The sequence below is a fragment of the Varanus komodoensis genome, unplaced genomic scaffold (genome assembly GCF_004798865.1).
Source record: "Varanus komodoensis strain SLA01 unplaced genomic scaffold, ASM479886v1 scaffold114, whole genome shotgun sequence".
NCBI lineage: Eukaryota > Metazoa > Chordata > Lepidosauria > Squamata > Varanidae > Varanus > Varanus komodoensis.
This window is the reverse complement of record NW_025335328.1, coordinates 458,123-472,094: the sequence shown is the minus strand read 5'-3', so window position 1 is coordinate 472,094 and position 13,972 is coordinate 458,123. Positions and strand designations below refer to the sequence as shown.

At 66.8% G+C, this 13,972-nt stretch overlaps 1 protein-coding gene across 2 annotated transcripts; it reads left to right on the top strand.

The window, feature by feature from the left end:
* Positions 1 to 925: 925 nt before the first annotated feature.
* Positions 926 to 11,101, top strand: MAPRE3 (microtubule associated protein RP/EB family member 3). Of its 2 annotated transcripts, none has more exons than XM_044421104.1 (6): positions 926 to 1,049; positions 1,145 to 1,290; positions 5,919 to 6,120; positions 7,553 to 7,704; positions 10,572 to 10,724; positions 10,823 to 11,101. In XM_044421104.1, exons 1-6 carry the CDS (start codon positions 929 to 931, stop codon positions 10,889 to 10,891), a joined length of 843 nt encoding a protein of 280 aa, XP_044277039.1. In that variant the 5' UTR covers positions 926 to 928; the 3' UTR covers positions 10,892 to 11,101. The 2 variants fall into 2 exon arrangements, with proteins under 2 accessions (XP_044277039.1, XP_044277038.1); XM_044421103.1 differs by having other exon boundaries at positions 928 to 1,049; positions 5,919 to 6,075.
* The last annotated feature ends 2,871 nt before the right edge of the window (positions 11,102 to 13,972 follow it).

Genomic DNA, 13,972 nt, shown 5'->3' with positions numbered 1-13,972 from the left:
CAGAGGGGTCCCCTTCCCTGGGGCGCTTTTGCCGCCGGCACTTGGCTCGGCGGGGACCTGGAAGGCCGACCCTGCGCCCTGCAGGCATCTGCACCGACCCCCGGGCATGGGCAACGTGGTGCCCAGCGCCCCCATGGGCCTGGCGGAGGCTTGCAGCCTGGGAGGCGGGGCCACGAGGCAGCCGGGGGGATTCCTGTGGGGCGCATTGCTGCCCTTCTGGTTGGTGTGGAGGACAGGCCTCCCTTCAGGAACGGCCAGGGGCGCCCTCCTCCCGCTGGAATCGCCTGGCGAACTGAGCTGGAACGGGAACCTGAGGCATGGCGGGGGCAGCCCCCCCCCCCGGCTCCGAGCCCCCCCGTCCGCGTGCCATGCTTGCCAGCTGCCACTGTGCTCAGGGGGCCGGCGCCTTCCGCCGTGTGTGACTCGTGGCCTTAAAGACAGGGCGAGCAGCGCAGGCCTGGCCCCGCGGAAGCCCTGGCCCCTGGCTCCGGCGCAGTCTCTGGCCACCACGGGGCCAGGCGGTCCTCTGCCCTGGGGCAGACGCCCCCTGGCATCCCTGCTGGCTTCCGCCGCTGGCTGGCACGGGCACAGCTGGCCTCGGTTGCTGCCTCCCCTTCCGTGCCACCCCGTCGCTGAACGCCAGCACCCCCGGAGGCCTCTGGACCTTTCTTGAGCCCCTTTGCCCCTCCGGCACCCCTCCCCTTGGAGCAGGCCGCGTGGACGGCGGGGGGTGCGGTCTTCCCTGGCGGGCTGCAGCCTCGCCCAGAGCAGGGTGTGGGTGGAGGGTGCAGCGCTCGGCTGCAGGGGCCCTCGTGACGCCCTGCAGGGATCCCGAGCGGCAGCGCCGAGGGCACGGGCTGGCCCCGCACCTGCCCCCCCCCCCCCCCGCTGGGCCGTGACAGAGCTTTCCTCCTCCCGCAGTTGGGGCATGGCCGTCAATGTGTATTCCACGTCTGTGACGAGCGAGAACCTGAGCCGCCATGACATGCTTGCGTGGGTCAACGACTCGCTGCAGCTCAGTTACACCAAGATCGAGCAGCTGTGCTCAGGTACGGGGCCCGGGGGGCGGCCACGGCGGCTGGGGGCACTGGGGGCCGGGCAGGGCGGCTTGGTGAAGGCCTGGCCTCGCCTCCCTGCCCCGCAGGTGCCGCCTACTGCCAGTTCATGGACATGCTGTTCCCGGGCTGCGTCCACCTGCGGAAGGTGAAGTTCCAGGCCAAGCTGGAGCACGAGCACATCCACAACTTCAAGGTGCTGCAGGCCGCCTTCAAGAAGATGGGCGTGGACAAGGTGGGTCTCTGTGGGGGTCAGGGGGGCCCTGCCCTGCCCCGCCGCTTCTGCAGTCCCACGGGTGGGCTCCGTGCCCTGGCAGAGACTGGCCCTGGAACTTCCTGGCGCCAGGTGAGGAGGCTGATGGGCTCTGCACCCGCCGGGCGCCTGTTTGTCAGCAGGTGTGGCTCCTGCCCCGCATCTGCTGCCACAGAGCTTCCTCCGCCGCACGCTCTTGCCGCAGCCCAGCCCGGCCTTGCGTGAAACCGTTCTTCACCTCCATGTTTTTTATTTGTGCATCATTTTCTCTCTGTCGCTTTTTGCATTTTCCTCTCTGTATGCCTGGGATCAAGTAACACATTTGCCTCCTGAAGATACCGGAGGGTGAATGGTTCGGGCACGGAGTGGGGATCTGACAGTGGCGCCATGACCCTTGTCTGCCCCCGTCCGCCTCAAAGAGGTCTGTCCCCCCCCCGCCACCCTTCCTCTGCGTCGCTCCAGCGCAGCGCAGCGCTGCCACCAGCTCAGCCCCTCGTCCTCAAACCAGTCCCGGCCCTTGGAGGTCCGCAGAGCCGTCCCCTCGGCCGAGGGGCGTTGCGGCCGCCTGTGCGGGGCCCCCACCCCCTTGCGGCCTTGTCGGTCTCTCTGTGGGGGAGCTCATTCCCACCCGCCAGGCCCCTTGGGTGGAGTGCGGGGGCCGGCCGGTGTCCTGGGGAGCCGCGTTTTCTCTGCCTCAGCCATGTGTGGCAGGCGCCAGCGACATGTCCCACGCTCGCCTCAGGCGCTCCAGCACTCCTCGTGGCACTGACCACGGGACCTCTGCCTTGGACATCAACGGGCAGGGCACGGCACGGGCGGGACCGGCTGGCGCATGTCAGGCTGGCCCCACCGCCGTCCGTCCGTCCGTCCGGCTGGCAGCCGCTCGCCAGCAGCCCCTCGCTGGATGCAGTCAGCTTGCGCAAGTGGGGCGTGTGCTGTGGGGCTCGCGGAGCCCTCTTCTTTGGGGGACGATGGGTGGCGACTTGCTCGCCTCTGCTGGCCGCCCCTTGCCCTGACGAGCCTCCAGGTGTCCGGGGACTGAGGCAAAGCCCGCCATGTTGGGGGCCCACCAGTCTCTCCCAGTGTGCCTTCCAGGGGAAGCCGAGTGGGGCCGGGCCACCGGCGTGTCCGTCGCCGGGGCTTCTCGTGCTGCACCATGGTCCGTGGCCCTCGGAGGCGTGATGCGCGATAGCTTTGCTGCCTTCACCTGTCCGGGGTTGGGGGCTCTGAGCTCCCCCCCAGCCTTCAGGACGAGCAGCTTGGAGGCGCCTCGCTCTCCGCTTTTGCTGCCAGCTATTCTTTGTGGGGGTGGTCTTCGTGGCCTCTGGCCTCGGGAGGCTTCCTAGTGGAGGGTGTTTTGGTGGGAGCCCCCCCCCCCGCACCCTGGCACTCGGCCTTGTGGGAGGAGGATCCTGCCTGCTCCTCTGGGGCCCCAGCAGGTGCCTGTCCCTTTCCTCCTCCTCCTCCTCCTCCCGAGTCTTCCCCCCTTCGGTTCCTCAGCTGCTCTGCTCATCCGGATCGAGGCACAAGCGGGCTAGAAAACACCCTGGGCTGGCTAACGAAGCCCCAAAGCCAGTGCCTCCTGCAGCAGCGGCCCTCGCCGTGGCCCCCGCCCCCCAGGGGCGAGGTGAGCCGAGGCGTCTGCGGCAAGCGAGGCTCCAGGGACGGAGGCCTCCCCAGCAGCAGACTGGCTTGGCCGGTGCTGCACACAGCAGCCGCCCACATGGCCCGCCAGCTGGGGCACCCACTCGGGGCGCAGCCGCAGCTCCGCCTGCGGTCCTCGGGACCGGAACGGCGCTGCCAGTGCGGCACCACGGGGCGCGAATGCAGCTGGTCGGCTGCCCTTCCCGCCGCTTGGCCGAGCCCCTGCCCGGCCGTCGGTTGTGCGCACGCCCGAGATGGGCCCTCCTGGCCCGTTCGGAGTGCGAGTGCCCGGAAGACACCCCTCAGCCGCTTCGGGAGGGCAGCTCCGCGCCACATGGCCCTGGTCCCGGCTGCGGTGCCACACGGAAAGGAGCCCCGGGCAGGCTCCCTCGCCTCCCTGCTTCCGGGCCACACCGCCCTCAGTACGGGTGGCCCGACCACCCTCTCGCTGCTGCGTCGGCAGTCCCAGAACAGGCACCTCCCACAGCTCGGCCCCACAAGTGTGGCAGGTGGGAGCACTGTGCAGGGCAAGCCAGAGTGGGGCCCCAGCTGAGAGCGTGGGACTGTGGCGCAGCAGGCCTGGGTCCCGGTCGCCGCTCGGCCGTGGCGCTTCCTGGGCGGCTTCGGGCCGGTTGGGCACACTCAGCCCAACCTGTCCCCCTGGGCCAGAGAACGGGGAGAATCGTGAACCATCTTGAGTTCCCTTTCAAGGGGCATAATATAAATAGAGTTGGTAAATGTAAATAAATGGAAGGTCGGTCAGTCGGTCGGTCGGTCGGTTCCCGAACTGGGTCGGGATGCCAGAATCTTCTCTTCCACAGGCAGATCCTCCCTGCAGCCCACAGAGCTCGTTAGCGCCAGTGGCAGCCCTAATCCTAAGTCCATTAGACAGATACCTGAATGTGCCCGTTAGCGGTGCTATAAAGGCGCAGCGCCCGCGGCCTTCGTGCTCATTCACTGTGCGCATGCCTGGTCGGAAAGCGTCAAGGCGCTCCAGTGCACCCGGCAGACTGCGTTGCTACCGACACCAGATTCGTTGGGGTCCTTAAACGGACAGCGGAGTCACTCTGCCCAGAAGCTACGCACGACACCAAGCAACACGGGGACATGCTGACACCAGCCGCCGAAACCACAGACGCGGCTCCAGACCAGCCGGCCACGTTCCGGCCTCGAGGCCCGGCAGGCTCACGGGCTCATCAGCAGCTGCCGTGGCAGGAGGCGCCCTCGTGCTGTGAGGCCAAAAACTGCCCGGATCCGGACATAAGGCGACTCTGGATGCTTTGATTCTACCCACTGGAAAGGGTTTTGATGGGCTCAGCCTTGGCGCCCTCCCCTCCCCGGGCAGGGCTATCTTTCTGGAAGGGGCGCAGCCGGCCCCGTCTCCAGTCGGCCACTGAGCTTTTTCCCGTGTATCTCACAGTTCTAAATGGGATTGAGGGCCCAGGCTGGATCTGGCCCTACAGCTCCCTCAGGGTACTGAAGAAGTCTTCCACCAAAATGCCCTGCAAAGGAAGCCCCCCCCCCCCGTGCCCCGCCTGCCGCATGCCTCCATCTTGCCCCTAACCTCGAAGGCGCAAGCCGCATTGCCAGGGGCGGTGGGGAGCGGCGCTTTCCCCTGCTGTTACGCTCCAGCCCGTCCCTGACCCCTGGAGCCGGCGGCGCCTCGGATCGCCTGCGACTGCGCAGCGGGGGAGAACCTGCCCCCCCGGCCCTGCTCAGTCCGTGCCCTTCACTGGGGCCCGCCATTGGCGCCTCCCGCTGGAACGCCCCCAAGCACCGAGCAGGGGCCCGAGCGCAGTCTGCAGAGCGCCTCTCCTCGTGCTCCGGATCCCACAGTGCTTTGGTCTTGCGGTGTCAGGTCCCGGTCCCTTCCGTGGCTGCCGGCTTCCCTGGCTGGCCCTTCCAGAGCCAGAGGACCCTCGGGGCTGCGTCTTGGGGCGCCAAACCGGTGGACCTGCTCTTGCCTGACGGACGTGCCGCTCCAGCTTAGCCCTTCTGGATCCGGATCCGTCAGCCTCAGGGCCCGGCAGCACAGGCAGCGAGGGAGGCCCCCGCGCCCCGGGGTGGAGGGAGAGCTTTGTCCTCTCCCGCCGTTCGCTGCCTGCCGCTCAACGCTCCGGGCGCCTGTGTGCAGACAGGGCCGCAGCCTTCGGATGGCGCTCTCGCCCGCCCCCCCCCCCCCCCGGTGCAAGGCCCCGGGAAGAGTCCCTCTGCCCCAGGACTCGCTTGCCAGGACTCGCCAGCCGTGGCGCCCTGCCGCGTCCCAGCCGGACGCCGTGTCTCCGGTGGGGTTGGGCCGGCCCCGCGAGGGTGGCCCCGCTGCTGCGGCCAGGCGGGAGTGTCCCTGGCAAGGTTTCTGCTGCACGCTGCCCCGGCCCCACGTGTGGGGAAGCAGAGAGGAGGCGAGCCGGGGCCTGCCCTGACGCCAGTGCCAGGCACACACGCTCGCTCGCTCGCTCACTCGCTCGCTCAGGTGGGGGCTTCCTTCTGAGCCAGCAGAAGCCCTGCTGAGCATGCGCCCTTGGGCCTGTGCTCCGAGCAGCTGCCCCCAGGCGTGGGGCCCTCCGGAGGTTGAGGATGCGGCCCAGGCGGCCTGCTTTGGGGCGGGATCTGCAGTCCAAAGCGACTGGAGGGCCCACTCGGCAAGGAGGAGGCCCGGTGCCGTCGCAGAACCCGGAGGGTGGCTACCCCGAAGGCTGCGCAAGGAACCGCCCCGCGCGCCCGCTCGTCTTCCCGGTGGGGGCTCGGGGCCTCGCTGCCCAGGGCTGCACCCTCTCCTGGAAGGAGAACCCCCCGCCGTGCCGTGCCGTGCCGTGCCCGGGCTGTGGGCACCACAGCGCTGGGAGCACCTCTGCGGCGTGCTCCCTGCAGGGACGGGATGCGTGGGGCGGACGGCTCTGGAGCACGGAGGGGGCGGTGCACGTGACAGGTAGCTGAGCCCCCCCCCCCCGACTTGTGCCCTGCAGATCATCCCGGTGGAGAGGCTAGTGAAGGGGAAGTTCCAGGACAACTTTGAGTTCATCCAGTGGTTCAAGAAGTTTTTCGACGCCAACTACGACGGGAAGGAGTACAACCCGCTCCTGGCGAGGCAAGGCCAGGAGGTGGTGCCCTCCCCAAACCCAGGTGATCAGATCTTCAGCAAACCCAAGAAACCCCTTGGCACTGCAGGTAATGTTGCTGGAGCCGGCGGCCCCGACCGCCCTCGCATGGGGACCGCCGCTCCCGGCACCTGGCTTGGCGTCTCCCGGGGCGTGGCGGGGGCCGCGGCAGCCAGGCGGCGTGCGGAGCTTGGCAGAGCGAAGCGCCAGGCGAGTGCCGCGTGAGGGTCCTGCTCACCTCTTCGGAGGAAGCCGCCTTGGGTCCGGCATGCAGCTCCGCTTCGCTGGGTGGGGGCTGGCATGCAGGCAGGGCTGCCCTCCCCGGATGGCTGCGCTGGAGCCCACCTGGAGCCCCTCCACCCTCCTCTCCTCTGCTCTGCTCTGCTCTGCTCTGCTCCGCACCGCAGGAGGCCGGAGCTAAAGCCAGCCAGAGGCCGCCCTCGCCAGAGTGGCTCTTGCCGGGTTCCCCGTGGGAGCACCCGCCTGCCTCCTGTCCCTGTGACAGAGGGCCAGGGCAGGGGAGCAGCTGCCACGAGGCTGCGCAGCGAGTCCCAGGGCCGGGCCTCCTGGGCCCTGGGCGGCCCGCGTCTCCCGGGCCCTGGGCGGCCCGCGTCTCCCACGCACAGGCCAAGCACGGGCTGGGGTCGAGGGCCCCGTGCCGGCCAGCAGCTCCCGGGAGTGGCGCTTCATCGCATCGAGCCGGTTGCCGCCAGCACTCGGCACCATCCCTCGGTGGCTCAGGGCAGAGGGCTGCCCGAGGGAGCCCTCGGGGCATCGGTTGTCCTTCCGACCTTGGCCAGCAGAAGGGCTGCCTCGGGGGGGGGGGGGAGCTCCGTTCCGCACAGCCCCTGGAGTCCCCCGGGCAGTCCGTCTGCTCACCTCGGAGCTCCCGCTGGGTCTCTGCCTGCCCTGCTGCCACTCGGTCTCCGCCAAGACCTGCTCCCGGAGTGCCGGCCAAAGGCCGTGCGACGCGAGGGGAAGCGGCTTCCTCTGGAGCCCCACTTGGAGGGCCCAGAGCGGCCTGGGTGGCTTGGGCACCACACACGCGGCAGCCTGTTCAGCCGGAAAAGGGCTGCAGGCCCCAGGCAGGCTCCGGGAACTGCCTTCTGGCCCTGCATGGCTCTCCCAGCCGGGCGCGCTTGCTTTGCTGTGGGGGGGGCACTCTGGGGGCTCCTTCCCCGCGTGGAGCGGCGCATGCTGCCCTCGGCCGGGGAGCAGAGGCAAGGCCTCCACTGTGGCGGGTCGGTGTTCGCTGCCCTGCGTCTCCTGGCGTGGAGGGAGCCGGAGCCAGGCGCCCGCCTGCGTGTGTGATGCACAGCCAAGAGGAAGCCCAGTCGGGGCGCGTCCCTGCAGCCCTCTGCCCCCCCCACCCCATGCTGAGCATGCAGCTTCTCACAGTCTCCTCACTGCTCCCGACGTGCACCTGGCGGCACCTGGCACGGGGGATGGCGCCTCGGCCGAGGAGGCCTGCGTAACCCCCCTCTCTCCCCGGCTTCAAACAGTTCCACAGAGGACCTCCCCAACGGGCCCCAAGAACCTGCAGAACCCGGTCCGGATGAATGTCGCGCCCAGCAATATTGTGCGGAAAAACCCTCTGTCGGCCCGGAACGGGGGCAGTGAAGCGGACGCCCAGATCCTGGAGCTCAACCAGCAGGTCTGGTGGGGAGCGCCCCCCTCGGGCAGCCTGACCCCTCGTGATGTCAGTGGGCCGAGCTGAATGGGCCACGGGAGGAAGGTCCCCGGCCAGCGGGCAGGCGCTGAGCACAAGACTGATCGGCCGGGCCAGACAGGCACAGCCGGCCTGCTCGGGGTGGCAGGCTGCAGGGTGCCGCTGAGGCAAGATCTCTGCTTGGCATGTTGGACCCCCTGCCCCCCCGGTTGGTGGCCACCTGTAGGTTGCCAGCCGGTCAGGAATCCCTACTCAAAGAGCCCCTTGTCCCCAGTCCCTCGGGCAGAGGCAGGAGAACGGCCGCGGATTCCCGGGGCAGGGTGAGCCTTTCAGATTCCCTCCTGCTTCCCGAGTAACGAAGGGCTCTAGGTAGCGTGGCATTTTAATCTTATTTCCCCCCTTTTATTTCTGTAGCACTTGGTACTTAAAGAACAGGAAAGACACCATACAATTCCACTAAAAATGCCAGACCAAATAATAACCGTTTAAACGGCCAGGAGCGGTCCTCCTCAAACAGCTCCGAGTCGCCAGGGCTGCTCGCGACTGCGAAATGCCTCTGCGGAGAAGCCGCCTTGGCCCTGCGCTGAACGGACAGTAAAGCTGGTGCCGGGCAAGCCCACTGGCAGACGTTCCACAGAGAGGGAACTCCCACAGAGAAGCCCCCGCCTCTTGCCTCCACCAAGCCTCCCTTGGGCAGGGAGGTCCCCGATGCTGAGCGCAGCGGCCAGGCGGTTTGTGGAGGGAAGAGCTGCTCAGCAGGTCCGAGCCACCGAGGGCTCCGTGGGCTCAATCCGGCCCTTTGAATTGGGCTCGGAAGCGCATGCCAGTGCAGGCAGGCTGGAATGGGTGCTGCGTGCTCCGAGGGTCGGTACCCGTTGTGACTCAGGACGTCGTGTTACGCACAAGTTGCAGGTTGCAGACTGCCTTCCGTGGCAGCCCCGCACCGAGCACGCGGCAGCCAGCCAGGCCTCGATCCGGGCGCAGCTGGACTGCCAGCTCAGACTGGCCAGGGGCGCCCTGGGCCGGCGAGGCCGTGCTGGCTCCGAGTGACGAAGGCGGGCCGAGGAGAGGCCCGGGCTGCAGCCTTGCTCCTCCACCCTGCGCAAGGACCCCCGCCAAGAGCACCTCCGTCTTGTACGGCTGGAGCGCCAGCTCGTTGGCGCACACCCAGTCCCTCGCCACAGCCAGGCACCAGCCCGGCACACCCGCAGCCCCCCGTGCAGAAGGTGGTAGGAGAAACGGAGCTGTGAGCCATCTGAACAGGGACAGCTCTGCTCAGTGGCTTCATGCAGACACCGGGCAGCCCGGGAGACCGAGGGGCCTGCGGCAGACGGTCCGTGGGGTCGAGCAGTGTTCCCCCAGGAGCCCCCTTCCGAGCCAACCATCCCAGTAGGAGCCGATCCACTGCAGTGTGGTGCCCCTGCCCCCCCGAAGCCAGCGGTAGTGAAGGCCACTGGGCGATCCAGGAGCTCACACAGAGGGAGCTGCCCTTCCCCATCTCTTTCTAGGCGTGGACCAAAGGGTGCCGGGTGAGCAGAGCCACCTCCGTGCCAGAACGGCACCTCGGCCCTGACCGAAATGGATGCACACTGTCGTTCTCCTCCAAGAGGCCCGAACCTCTTTGGCCTTCAGCCCAGGAGGGGGATGCTTGCCACATGCTCAAGTTGTTAAGGATCTTCTGGGGCAGGGGGGCTTCTGGAGGAGAGCCCCTCCCACCGCCCCTTTGAGGCACGCGGGACTGTTGTCCACGCCAGTGGGATTCAGTCCTGGTGCGCACAGCAGCCAGCCGAGCGCTCCAGGCGTGAGGTGGAAAGAGACCGTTCTGGCAGGAGAGCAGTCTCTGGCACAAAGAAGGCGCCCTCCACCTCCTGTGGAGGACAAGACAACGCCCCCTTTTATCACGCTGACAGAAGGCAAACGGGCGCTGGCGGTCTTGTCCTCCAGGGTCCTGGAACCGCCTCCTTCCTAAACCCGTGGATGGGCACATGCGGGGAAAGCCAGGCCTGCCTGCCCTTCAGGACCCCCGCAACCCGCCCAGGCCCGCTGGCCACCTCCCTGGCCCAGCCGGTCGCGCTCGCCCTGCCCGCTCCCACATGCAGGGGGCACAGATCCAGGAGGCACCCGTCTGTTGGCGGCAGGCACCGCCTCTGTGCCAGCACAGTGGGCAGGCCCGGGTCGGACTGGGCCTGCCCATCCAGCCATCCGTTCACACGGCGGCGGACCAGCTGCCCATGGGCGCAAGAGCTCCCTCCCACCTGGGGGGGGTGCAAGCCGCTCCTCCGGTCAAGGAGGCGACGCAGAGCGGTGGCAGTCAGCCGCCACGCAGGTGGGCGATCACCGCACCCCAGTTCTGGGAGCCGGGGCGTGGGCACACTCCCCTCCTGCGGCTGGAGGGACCCCAAGAGGAAGGCTGGGGCACTGGTGACAGAACTTTCCCCAAGCCCAGACAGGATGATCAAGGGAACAAATCACCCCCCCCCGACGCCCGTGTTACCTGTAGAATTGGAGGGATCGTCACGCTGCAGCCGCAGCTGCAGCCCGCCTTGGGGAATGACGGTGCGAACTCCCCTGGCAGGGCCTTTGCCTGCACACGGGCACCGCCTGCCCGTCCTGGTGCGCGAGGGAATGCCCCCCCCGGCATCCTGGCAGCAGAGCCCCCCCCCACCAGGGGGGATGCTTGTCCTCATGCTGGCCCTGCAGCGCTGCAGCCCACCAGCTCCCCTCTGGGGATGGCCCAACTCGGGGCGGGTTGTGGGGGCTGGTGGGCCGGCTGGCCGGCCATGCCGGGGGGGGGGCGTGCTGGCACCTGGCACAACTCACCTGCTCAGGCTGGCTGGTTGTCTTTGGGGCAGCTGATGGACCTGAAGCTGACCGTGGACGGGCTGGAGAAGGAGCGCGACTTCTACTTCAGCAAGCTGCGCGATATCGAGCTGATCTGCCAGGAGCACGAGAGCGAGAACAGCCCAATCATTTCGGGCATCATCAGCATCCTGTACGCCACAGAGGTCAGTGCTGGCGGGGGGGCCGCCGGGGGGGGCGGGCCTCACCCACTGGGGCTGCCAGGGCTGGCCTTCCTCACTCTCCCCGCGCTGTGCCGCTGCAGGAAGGTTTTGCCCCTCCGGAGGACGACGAGCTGGACGAGCAACATCCGGAAGACCAGGACGAATACTAGCCGGGCCTCACGTGCTGGCCGGCCCGCCCGCCCGCCCACCCGCTTGCTCGCTCGCTCGCTGCCCCGCCATTGCAGACCGCCCCACGCTCCTCGCCGACCACGGACACTCGCGGCTGCGTTGCGCAGCCTCGCCCTGCAGTCACACATTATAGCAGGTTTCTACCAACCCGAGAGGCCCACGGTGCGTTCCGTCTGTTCCGCAGGCCCTGTGGCCGCCCGCAGTGGCGCAGCAGGCAGGGAGCCGCCGCAAGGGGAGCCCGGCCCCGCGGGGGCCTGTGGCAGGGCAGGTGGGCAGCCCCACTACGCCCGGCCCCCCCTCTGCCCCTGGCCCCCCGACACATCTTCCTCATTTTCCGGTTTTAGTTGTCTTGGGTGTGAGCGCTCCCAGCCCCTTGTACTATATCGAGAGACAAATTCTTTGTATATTTTTCCGTACTGGATTTCACTAGCACTTTGCCTGTCGTGTTCGTGCCGAGTGGGGCCCTGGCACCCGCTCCGGGATGCGGAGGAAGGGTGCAGAGTCAGGCTCGGCACTGGAAGCTCGCTCCGGGGGTGGGCGCAGGGACGGGAAGGGCTTGGGATACTTATTTATTGGGGGGGGATTTTAATGATGCTGCTGAGCCAGGAGCAGGTGGAGCCGCTGCCGCCTGACATGCCAAGAGGGCCTGGGGAGCAACTGAGCCTGCGGCGGCTTCTCCTGCTTGGGCCTCCTGGGGGATCTGTGGGGCTGGGGGAGGGGGCAAGGGGGAGCCCCCGGGAATGCCCTGCGCCCTCGTGAGCATGCCTCCGTTTGGCTGGTTGCACTGGGACCCACTGCCGGGAGGGCCCCGGCCCCTGCCTCCGCGCCCCGGCCAGGTTCCGCTCGTGCTGTTTGACCAGATTGCCACACAGACTCTGCCTCGATCCGTTCCCCGTTTGCATTGCCCGTTTGATCAGACACTGGTGTGCAGAGCCTGCATCTGTCTTGCATTTTATTTAAAATAAACTTGTGTGGTTACAAAGCTGTCTGGCTGTCTCTGCCGCGCAGTCGCGCCCACACTCCGGCGGAGAGGCACGGCTGCCGCAGCGGCCCTAGCAGCCCCTGCCCCGACCCAGGACCCCGGAGAAGCCATGCGTGCTGCAAACCACAGACCAGCGGGGGCCTGAAGCGGGCAGCAGCCTTTGCTGCGGAGGCGCCTGTGCGGTGCCTCAGACCCGGGCGGGCCGTGGAAGCCGGGGCTCATGAGCACGGAGGGAGGAGGCGCCACCTCCGCGTTGCCTGGAAGCGGAGCCCCACAGATTGGGCCCCGACACTTGGGGTCTCTGCTCAGCCAGAGCATTGTCCTGTCGCTTCTTACCCAGCAATGCATGGGATGAGAGTCGGGGGCTTGATGCTCCCCCTGCGTCTGGGCCTGGAGAGGGAGCTGCTTGAGGGTGCTTGGAGGGAGCCCAGAGGCATTAGCCCACCTGCATCTCGCCTCCGGGGCCCCGCCACCACCTGATTTCTGGAGGTGTGGCGGAGCCTTCGTCTCCATGTACACCCCACGTTTTGAGGCAGACCAGACGCTTGGCACCTCGGCCCCACCCTGCACGCCCAGTGGTCGGGATGCTGGCAAGTGAACTCTGAAACATCTGGAGGGCAGCAGCTTGGGAAAGGTGGCCTCACAAGAGCAGATGAATAAGAGGCCGTCTCGGGACTGAAGTGGGGGTGTTTTCAGGCCCCTCCCCTGTCCTCCTGGTTCCCACGTGCCCCCTGTTGCTTGGAAGGCAGGAGAGCCCGTTTTCAGCTCCGACCACTGAGCGGGTTCCTCCGGGGGAATTCTGCTGGAGGGCTGGCTCTGCCACAGCAGTCTCCCTGCTGCTCTCGCAATGCGGCCTCAGGCCAGGAAAGACGTCTGGCAAGCAGTTGCTGAGAATTGGCACTAGCCCTCCGGGCCTGAATTTGTTTCCGCCTGTGCGAGTTTAGCCTCTCATTCCTGCTTGGCCTGGACTGAAACTTGGAGCCTGGTTGGAAAGAGCACAGAGCGTGGATTTATTTCTATCATGCACGCAAGGTACAGTCTAAGCACAACTGCAACCTACTTGGGGAGGTGGGAGAAGCACCCGTGTGCAGAAGGAAAGGCCCCCTCCCCACCAGACACCCTTTCTGGGTGGGTTTGCTCATGGCACCCCCGAGTGCTGGCAGGCTGAGCGTGGCCATGAGCGGTGGGCCAGGCGTGGCAGAGAAGTGGAGCCATCCCTGCCCGATGGCTGACGAAGATGGCCACAAACCCTCCATGTATTCCTGGAAACGAATGAGCTGCTCCAGCTTGGTGCCCTTCAGGCATGCTGACCACAATGGCCACGATCCTGGCCGTTGTGGCTCGATTAGACCACGTCCTCATGGCTGCTTGCCAGGGGGCAGCCGGCAGCCTCTGTCAGCCAAGCGGCACAATTTGCAGCAAGCCTCTGTCTGTCGGGGGCGGAGGGGGGGAATGGGGGGTTGTCCTCAGGCTGCAGTGCTAGAAAGAGTTGTGCTTGTCACACTTGTTCCCAGCAGCACCACCCAAAACCAGGGGCTGTTAAGAATTCTGTTGCTGGAGGCCATTCACAAGACTTTGCCTCACTAACCTTTCTGAATCGATTGCCAATGAACATTCGGACAAGATAATCGAGAAGATGTGGTTTACTTGGTCGTCCAAGAGGTTTTTGACAAAGACCATCTTCAAAGACTCGCACGGAGCAAGAGGGCTCCTGTGTCCCCATGACTGATTCCAAAGTAGGACATGGAGAGAGAACGCCCTGTAACTTCTCTCAGCAGAGAGGTCAACAGTGGGGCCCCAAAGGCTACTTCTCAACTTAGAATCATAGAATGGTAGAGTTGGAAGGGGCAGAAGGCCATCAGGTGCAACCGATGGCAGGACACCAATTTATACCATCCCATTTAGATGGCTGTCCAAAGGCTTTTTGAACATCTCCAGCGAGGGCGAGCTCACAACTTCCTACGTAAGAGGCTCCTCTGTCGTGCTGCTCTGACAGTGAGGGACGTCCTCCTGGCGTCTCGTCTAAATCTGGTTCCTTTGAACTCAAGTCCATTGTTCCGTGTGCTGCACTCTGGCGTGA